Source organism: Ptychodera flava, assembly GCF_041260155.1.
Source record: "Ptychodera flava strain L36383 chromosome 23 unlocalized genomic scaffold, AS_Pfla_20210202 Scaffold_23__1_contigs__length_28996876_pilon, whole genome shotgun sequence".
NCBI classification, from domain to species: domain Eukaryota; kingdom Metazoa; phylum Hemichordata; class Enteropneusta; family Ptychoderidae; genus Ptychodera; species Ptychodera flava.
In genome coordinates this window covers 2,255,331-2,265,455 of record NW_027248277.1, presented here as the reverse complement: position 1 = coordinate 2,265,455, position 10,125 = coordinate 2,255,331, and the positions used below count along the sequence as shown (strand labels likewise).

Below are 10,125 nucleotides of genomic sequence, written 5' to 3'. Positions count from 1 at the left end.
TGTATGATAAATACAAGAAACATACAAAAGAATCATCAAATTCAGACAAAACTGCCAAGATGTTTGTTTTGTAAAGTTGCAGTGATTCGTTAAAGATATCAATATTACTAGTAATGTTAAATGAATTCAAGAAGTGAGAAATGCGATCAATGAAACCTCTCTTTCTAACATCGATTTTTTTGGGAGGTCCCTTCTTCTGGCACTTAACAAAGGTAAATTGAGACGAAAAAAGATACACTACCCATAGGATTAAAATGTAACAAACAAACATCAACTCAGGAATACATAATCAAAAATACCACTACGAAAATGTAAATGTTGAATATTATAAATATTGCAGAGTAAGTCATAGTCACAATTACACCATACACTGTTGTCCTTATGGAAGTCATGTTTGACATGTGAATAAAACGGAGGAGTTTTTTGATTGATTCTATTCTCATTGCTTGGTGCTTTGAGATAGAATTTCATTTGTCGCTCAAATTCCACCGACCCCCCCCCCTCCCCGTAAAAAACGAATGCTCCCTCACATACACAAACTTCCTTATATCTGAATGTATATTTCATTACATTAAATCATGAATATTGTGTACTACGTTGTGTTTTATTAAGAGCATTGACCATTGTAAGTAGGTCGGCAATATCTCTAATAGCCCCATCAGTGGCCAAGGTTGATGTTCATTTGTAGCTGAATTCATTAATTCTTTGATACAACACAATGGTTTGTTAATTAAAGACCCTTCACTTGTATATTAGAATAAGTCATAGTTATTCTTGATTCTATATTCTTAATTTAGCAAATTTGCAATTTTAAACTATTTATACCTATGTCTGAATTATTCATTTTAATAAATAATTAAATAAATCTTATGAATCTTATTCAAGTTCTCTTGTGAGACTATCTTTGTTGATGTCACTCTCAGAAAGTTTAAAAACTCAGCCAAAATGCATAGTTATGCCATGGACGTATCAATGGTAAGGCTAATCCTGTTAAATCCGAAACCTGAAGAGATTTTGAACCTGAATCTGAAGCCGATGAGAACTTAAGAGGTCAAGCAACTTGACCCAAAGGCCGCTCAGTGACTTTCTTCATGAAATTAGGTTTGTACACAACCTTCCTACATCCAGGGCTGTCAATTATAGCCGGTCACCGGCGGCAAATCGCCGTCTGACACAGGTCTTGCCGCCGCCTGTTTTTCCTATTCAAGGCCTGCAATAATGATCTTTACACACGTTATGAATTCTTTCCTGTCCAAATTCTACCGTTGGCTGCGCTGTGCTACAGAGGCGCAGCCCCTAAGGCTCGTTGGTAGCCGATTTCTGATTGGTTTTAATCGGTACTGTCAAAAAGCTTTACGTGTTCTGATTGGTTTTCGGACGTACACGATCGATATGGCTACGAAAGTCGACAGCCTCGTTGGATTTATGGGTCCAAAAAAGACCCCCGAGAGGCTCACACTAGCTCTGGATATAAAACTAATGTCAATATTTGTAAATCATTTTATTTTCCTGAGGAATTTCAGTGATCGGGGGTTCAATCCATCAATGGTATAGCATGCAATGTAGATTTCACGCCGCGTCTGAGCAAAATGCCATAGCATTACGTGTATTTAACGACTGGAATTTTGGATTTGTTTTCCCGTTTGCAGATCGTGAACGCTCTTTACAATGAGTAAGAATCGTTTACTCAACGCAAAACAAACTTTGTGGGGATTGACATAATTTTTAGTGAGTTTTGACTACCACTGAATTTGTTTGCACCAAGCCGCCGTTCTATGAAATGTATTCATGCGGTAGTAAATGCTGTGTACTGTGATTGTTTCGAAGGCCCGAGTATTGAAGTTTGATAAATATTTTCCGACATCCGAAATCTTTCCTCAAAAGCAAATGTCGGTATTCCGATCCTTCAAAATCATTTACCAAGACCAACATTTTTTAATGTTTAGGGCAATCACAAAATTTAGCTAGGCTTGACTATATACTTTCGCGGTATCTTGCACGTACGTGCGGCGCGGCGGTAAACCATGTTTTGGATATGGATATAACATGCATGTAGTGAGCCTACCCACTTGGCAGGCGTGGGTTTCGACAAAACTCTGACTATTGTGAGGGATATCAGAATAGATACTACATGTATGATAGTCATCAGGAGAAAATATTTGATCGTTAACTTTCACGCGCAAGGATTTACTACGTAAATAAATCAACATACTCTCAATCTTGTCAGCTGAGAGGCCGACGGACAACGAAGGCACGCAATTTCATTAGTGGATGTAAACTTGAGTATTGTAATTGTTTGTATGACGTAGCGTCTACTCAAATTGTCTCTGGTAATGGTCTCGTATTTACCCCATTACATTTGTAAATTTTCACACTGGAAATTCATAGCCGGTAACTCTGAGGAGAGGTCTTGAAAAAGACAAAATAAAATTACAGCAGTATCAACCAGACGCAGATCGGAAAAATTTTGTCGTGACGTTATGACATCAGTTTTACAGTGGGGACAAGATTTTTTTAGATTCTAATACGATTAGCTGTTTTTGAATGGGAACGTATTACAATTATTGAATTACTTTCTGCAGATGTTGTTTCTTAAGAAATAGTTTCTGCAGGTGTAGTTTCTAAAGCTACATCTGAACACGGTCTTTTGTGGAGAGACCGTGATCTGAAGAAATAGTTTTTGCAGATGTGGTTTCTGCTGAAGCTACTGTTTCATCAGCCTGAGAATCACACAATATTGAGGTATTGTCAGCTGGTACTGCTATACCGATACAAGCCATGGGCTTAGATGAGTACTCCAGTGATTCTGATTATGGTTCAGATTATGATCTTTATTAAGCAGGTTGTAATTCAACACAATTTGTAGGCAAATAATAATAATAACCTGGTGTATCAATAAACATATAAACTCTGTAATACTTCTGTTTGTCTTCCATAATTTATTTCACAAGATTCAATTTCATGTTACTTTTTATACTTCAGTTATAATAAACTTGACAGTAAATTGCCCTCAAAAGTGCAACCACAGGCCACCAATTGAAGATGAATAATTAGAAAAGCTTCAGCTTCAGGAGGGGGGACACCCCCCTCCTGGCCTCCCCCAGCGTGCGCTTGCGCGCACGCCTTGCTCCGCTTCGCTCCGCACAAGGCTGTACCCTCCTGTTCTTTCACTTGTACCCTTCTATTCTGAAAAACATTGACAGTCCTGTACATCATAGCCAGTCAAGAAAATATAGCAATGGATACGACTTCTTCAAAACCAGCCGTTGTATATCCTCCAAGAAGTTTAACAAGCACGTTGAAAAATCGAGTGTTTACGGAAGTAAGTCCATTCAATGCAAGCGTTCGGCGGCACTGTCTGTAAATTTACAGCTCTGTTGTCATCTTTACTACTGATATAACTTGACCTCGGCCGTTCGTACAGTGAGCTAAATTTGCCATGCGATACAAATTTATGCCCTGCTTGATAATCAGAGCCTGTTAAAGCCATTGCTCGCGATCCCAGGGATCGCCTTTGTTCTAGTCTGTAAGAGGATTTTGGAGGTGTGATAGCCTTTTGTTTTCCATTGAAATTGTAATCTGGTGGGTAAATTTTCTGATGAGACAATCTGGTGCCAACGAATGCCGTTAAAGTGAAACAATGGGGTTATAAGTCGGCTGCAATGCTGCTGTTCGATTTTTGCCTGGGTATACGGGATGGTCGGCAAACCTGGTCTGACCATGGAGCTACATTTGGTAGCTACATCTGGTAGCATTTGGGTAGCTCCATGGTCTGACAAACCTACCCAAACAAAACCTCGAACACGGCCCCCACCACATGTGGTGGGGGCCGTGTAACGCCCGGAACACACAGCACGGTACTCAGGGCTATACAACAGTGCAGCTATTATAAAGTGCACAGTTCGATCACTGCCCTTGTGTTATTAAGTGTTCTTTTAATTAAGGACATTTGCAAACCTTTTGGTTTTATTAAATATTGAAGTTTGTTGTACATGACATGATAAGGATGGTTCCTGGCTCCCCGACGAAAAGGACTCTGGGGTCGAGTACGCTATCGCATATCTGTATAATGTGCCTATTTGTTTCGCCACCATGATGCGCATTCCAATGCAAATTAGGTCGAGCAGATTTTTCAACTCCAGCACTGTGAAGGGGCAATTCCGTCTAAAACTCCACAACCACTGACATATAGCTTGGTGACACAGAGCTATCCCACGCACTGTACCATTATATTTTGGGCGGCAGAGTGCATGGTCTGAGGGACTGCCATCCATACCCCTGCGGTGACTTAGAAAAGCCATGTTGAAACAGACTCATTTGATCATGATTTCTGATTTCGAATAACGCCGAATATTTGGGTGGTTAAATTAATTGTTGGGTGATTTTGAGAAAAGTTGAAAATATATATACGGAAAAAATCCACCTCCAGATATAAGGTAAGATTCATTACCCATACATTGTTGAACTTAGGCTTCATTGAACTTGTCTCAGTACAAACACTTTTGAGAAACTGAGAGAAGCATAATACGTCTGCATCATATGAATGAACGATAGGAATTTCAAATGACTATTAAAATGAAACTCATTACCATGACTACGGAAGTTAGCTACCGGTCAGTAGTGGTCACGTGGCACTGCCCAACACACCCCTCAGTAGCCCCCAAAATGTAATGATGCAGTAAACAGGGCAGCTTGGGGCATGATACTTGAAAACTCCTCTTTGAATGCTTCAATCTGACCATGGCCATTATTTTAAAACATTTCAACAGAATTAATCATTAAGCCATGCGTGACATTGTACGTAGGGTAGCAGTAAGTTTGAGGCCCTGTACATCTCAGTATCAATGTCTACCGACTGTCTAATCTTTGGTTGTTCAACCATCACAGTCAATATGTGAATTTCTTGAAACTTTCTAGACGTCATCCCAATGACAATGCAGATAATATATAAAGCTTTCTGAAATCAAGGAGTAGAGAATTGTTTTGATAGAACTTCAAACTTGCATTTGACAATGATGTGTACATTTATACCACAACTATTCTCTTTAAATCAACCATCCAATCTTATCTACTGTCGTTTTTCTTTAGTGTAAAGATTTACTGGAGAAGTTTGCTTGCAAAGTCTTTGTCATTGTCTCTGAAGATGGGCTGTCATCTCAGTATATTGGAAGTCAAGACTTTGTCAGAGAATTTGTCACAACTGGACTGAAAGTAAAACCATGTGATGTGAATGTCGGACTGTGTCCTACAGCTCCTTTTAAAAGTAACGGTACACATACGATAGTTGAACCATCGACGGATACTTATAACAGGGACAATAGAAATCGTGACATTTTTACAAAGAATGAAGGTGTACTGTTGAAGCAGAATTCCTTCACCAATATCACAAGGGAAACTATTGATTTGCAGAATGATGTCAATATGGCTGACAATTATAGCCAATCAGGAGACAGTGTCATGGTGGAAGAAGATATCAATGTCAATCGACAACAATCAAACATAGATACACAAGTAGCTAAATGGAATGATGGCATAGGAGATATAAATGGATCAGACAATGACAGGAAAACTTGTGATCCAGATACTAACCAAACCTATACAGAAATTGGATCATGTGAAGAAACTCTGCAAAACCAGATGGGCAGAGTTTTTGGGAAAGTTGAAAAGTCAGGAGAGCTGTCAACAAAATAGTCCTATAGGTTAGTTTATTTATCATTTCCATCCATCATGGAATTTCGTGCACATCGCAATTGCAAAGCTGAAAACCACAGCTTGCGGCCAAGCAAAGTGTTTTATTGAGTTAATTGGCATCTTTTCAGGTCTCATGTGAAATGATGGAAATTACAATACTTTTTTCAATCAAACCACTTAAAACAGCAGTGTTCATTTTTATTGGACAAATGTTATATCAACTCACAATGAGATATGCAGAGGTTTGCACAACACTATAACAATCTTGAGCTCATCATCTTATATGGAACAATGTGCAGCAGCTTGGAAGGATATACCGGTAGCTATCAGTAGATCGTAATTATAACTATCGGTAGATTGTAATTATTCATTGCTACTTAAAGAGTCTTAGTGTAAAGCTATTATTAAGGCCATTGGTTATTCAGTAGATATTTATTAATGTCAATATAATACTTGATATAGCTGATTGGCAGATTGTAATTATTCATTGCTACTTTGAAAGTCTTAGTGTAAAGCTATTGTTATAAGGCCATTGGTTATTTAGTAAATATTTATTAATGTCAATATAATTTTGGATATAGCTGATTGGCAGATTGTAATTATTCACTGCTACTTAAAAAGTCTTAGGGTAAAGCTATTGTTATAATGCCATTGGTTATTTAGTAGATATTTATTAATGTCAATATAATTCTGGATATAGCTGATTGGCAGATTGTAATTATTCACTGCTACTTAAAATGTCTTAGGCTAAGGTTATGGTGTAGATAGTTGTCTATTTTCAAGAGATTTATTAATGTCAAGATTATTCTGCCAATCAATAAGCTGAAAGCCTTTGAGATGCTGCACATTGATATTGCAAGGCATAAACAAATTACTAATGCCTTGAATCCTTTTGTTTTTTCTTCATTGGTTCTGTCTGTAAACAAGGCCAAAAAGATCTTCTACCAACATCTGTTATGTCCATATGCTATAATATGTCTTATCATATACCTAGATTCACGTACCCATGTAAACCTATGGAAAAGGCGCTCTTACAGGTGTGTAATAAGTTGCCGTATCACGCCCAGGCACACTTTGCCCAAATGAGGTAGTGTGCACGCATTTTCGAACTATTACGTTGTCATTGCTATGCGTGTTGCTATCCACGTACATTCCATTCGAAAGCACGTCAGTGCGAGATTCGAACCCGTTTCTCGGAGCTTTGCTCATAGTTTTGAAGCAAATTGTAGACAATTCGAATCTTATTCCGATCAAAATTGGTTTAAAACAAGTGCTTGATAGTCTCCTTTCAATGTTTTGCTGAGAAAGTGTATTTTAACGAGCAGGATCAACTACTCATCTGTGCTCATTCTGTAATGACATTGGCGTTCGCATAGAACAAGCTCGTGACGCGTTCCACAACAGAACAAATGAAAACATCGTACATATTAATCCGCAAAATTGCATGGCTCATGTTTTTTTTAATTTACGCCCATAACTTTATTAAAATTTTATTGATAAATACTGAAACATATCACAACCGTTCAATAAGGTATATGATAAAACCTTTACATCCCAGATACGGGTTTTGCGGACCTCGGTCGTACAGCGTACAGGCCCTTGCACGCTCGGGCCCTTCCGCCGTACAACCTCGGTCTGCAAAACCGGTATCAGGGCCGTAAAGATTAATACATTGGGATGAACTACTTTACTGGAATTGACAAATACAAAACTGTCATTTTGCTATGAGTAGACGGCATATTTTCAGACCAGTTGTGCATTAACCATTCATTCTCTGTGATTTTCTCTCAGCTGCTTTTCAGAATGGTGGCGAGAATGAAAGCTGCTCTCCCGATGCATCAACGTCAAACTTAGAATCTAGTTACCATGGAAACAGAGACACAGGAAATGATGAAACGAGTGATGACGACAACTCCATAAGTGATGACACTAATCAAACGAATACTTTGGCCACAAGTTGCAATGTGTCCTCAGTGAGTGGAATTGAAAAACCTATGCATGTGAGAAAGAAATATGAGCGGGCCAAAAAGCCGCCCATGACAGACAAAGAGTTAGAAACTCACAAAGAGAGAATACGAAAAGCCATGATTGGTGATAAATCTTATTATTGTGAGAAATGTGGTAAGGGTTATAAAACAGGGGAAGGATTGAGTTTACATCTGTCATTGGGCATTTGTGCCAGACAGAAATGTAAGTATTGCAGAATAGACTTTCTACTGAAGGATTGGCAAAATCACATGGTTGATTCACATGCAGAACAGATACCAGTGTTTCCATGCAGGTATTGTGATCGAATATTCATGAGTCGCTCATCAAGATCAGGTCACAAATTCCTTAAACACTCAAATGGTGCATTTGAATGTGATGTGTGCAAGCATGTCTTTTCCAATCGCATTGCGTTAAATAATCATAAAAAACCCACATTGAAAGAAAGTTCAAGTGTAGATATTGTGACCTCAGGTTTACAAAACAAGGGATCAGAAGAGGTCATGAAAAGCATTCACACAGTAAAGTTTCAGCTGTCTGTACAGAGTGTGGTGAAACGTTTGATACACGAACACATATGTTAAACCATTTGAAGATTGTTCACTCAGAGCACAAATTTAGTTGTTCCTATTGCGACAAGAAATTTTGTAGTAAGGCATATTTGAAAACCCATTTAGAAAGTCATGGCGAACTTTCCAGGGAATACACTTGCAAGGTATGCAAGGAAGTTTTCCATGTCAGAGCTGAATATCGCAATCATTGTATGAGGGACTGTACTAAGCCTGAATATCTGTGTGATATTTGTGGACGCAAGTTTAAGAGGAGTACTAATAATTTACGATTGCATGCCTTAACTCATAGTGAACCAACACTCAAATGCGATCTTTGCCCACGTGTCTTTAGGCTAAAAAGTACACTAACTTCACATGTTAAGTCTGTACACAGTGATGAAAAACCCTGGCAATGTGATGTCTGTGGATATCGATGTAAACTGAGGGAAAATCTATTTAAACACACCAGAATACACAGCAGGTAGACCCAGGATTGTTCGTAACCTGCTCACACTCAATTAGACGTAAAATGTTCACAGTTGTCATTGACAACAGTTGATTCGAAATTCTGAATTGCCCCACTTTTATTTTAACTCTGAAGGGAAAAATACATTTTTCCATTTTCGAGAAAGAAAAGCTGTGAAATTTTTTCTTATTCCGAGATCTTTATAATGATCTGCAACCAGTGGTAGACTGGGAAAGGATTGTAAAGAAATGAGAGCTTGAATTAAATGTCTATCCCCGAGGAGCATTCTATATTAATTCTGTCACGTGACATTTCACTGTTGACAATTTCTAATAATCTTATCATTATTGATGCCTTCAAGCATGTAATGCTACAATTGTCCAACGGTGCAATTGGTAGTAATTGGTAATTGGATATTAAATTTGAAAAGTATTACTCAACACTGAATGTAGGTATTTCAATACGATGAATACTAAAATATTTCTCACAGAAACTATGTGCGTATATTGTAGAACCATATATGTTGTTGTTTTAGTGTCCTTTATATATTTTGTAGCCATGATTTTTGTTGAGGTCTTTCTTACAGGCTTCTTGAACCTTACATACTATTCCAACCCATTATAATCAAATTTTGCAGAAGTATTTATGTATAGTGTTCAACAATTTTCATTCAATGGCAGGGAACATTATTTTGACAAAACATTAGGTTTGTTTTGACTGACTACATAGACTTCTAAATGTATATTGTTTCAGAAAAAGATTATATTTTAATTTCACAATGCCTTGGTCTTATCTCATTGACATTATATACATCATTTAGTCTGTCCCCAGTCTAAAGGTAAAGCTGTACCCACTCGTCTTCTAATGCCAATTTGCATGGCGTTCAATTTTCCTTGTGTAACCTGTAATTACTGGGTGACTCTATTCTTTAGTTATTTAGTGTTTTTTTTTGTAATGTAAGATTTCAATGTATCTGATATGAGATACATGTTAAAAATAAAGTATTGAATAGATATAGAATGTGATTACGTTGTTTCCTTTGTATTTAATTATGTCATGTACATCAAACCTGAAACTAGTCCAACCAACTTTGTCTGTTACTGAAGTAAAATCTCTTTACATCTTTCAGTCTCTCTTGGGAAACACCTTGGTTCCTCAATTTGTATTTAGTATGTACCGTAAGTACACTTGATTTCTGCTATCCATATGTTCAGTTTGTTTGTTTGTTTGTTTATTCAAGTTTGTGTAAGATTAGGTACTGTTGACCTTTATTACGGTGTACACTACACTTCAGAGGAAACACAGCATACACCGTAACCGAGGAGGGGTCACAGATTATGAGTTCCTACACATAATATGTATCTGCATTACTATTTGAATAGTTTTAATGATATAACGATTTTAGATCCAAGGCTTTAGATACACTTCTTA

The 10,125-nt window shown here is 37.6% G+C and overlaps 1 protein-coding gene across 1 annotated transcript; it reads left to right on the top strand.

Annotated features, from left to right (window-relative positions):
* The first annotated feature begins 2,144 nt into the window (after positions 1 to 2,144).
* Positions 2,145 to 9,601, top strand: LOC139123896 (uncharacterized). Its single transcript, XM_070690046.1, has 3 exons — positions 2,145 to 3,322; positions 5,089 to 5,699; positions 7,483 to 9,601. Exons 1-2 carry the CDS (start codon positions 3,239 to 3,241, stop codon positions 5,689 to 5,691), a joined length of 687 nt encoding a protein of 228 aa, XP_070546147.1. The 5' UTR covers positions 2,145 to 3,238; the 3' UTR covers positions 5,692 to 5,699; positions 7,483 to 9,601.
* The last annotated feature ends 524 nt before the right edge of the window (positions 9,602 to 10,125 follow it).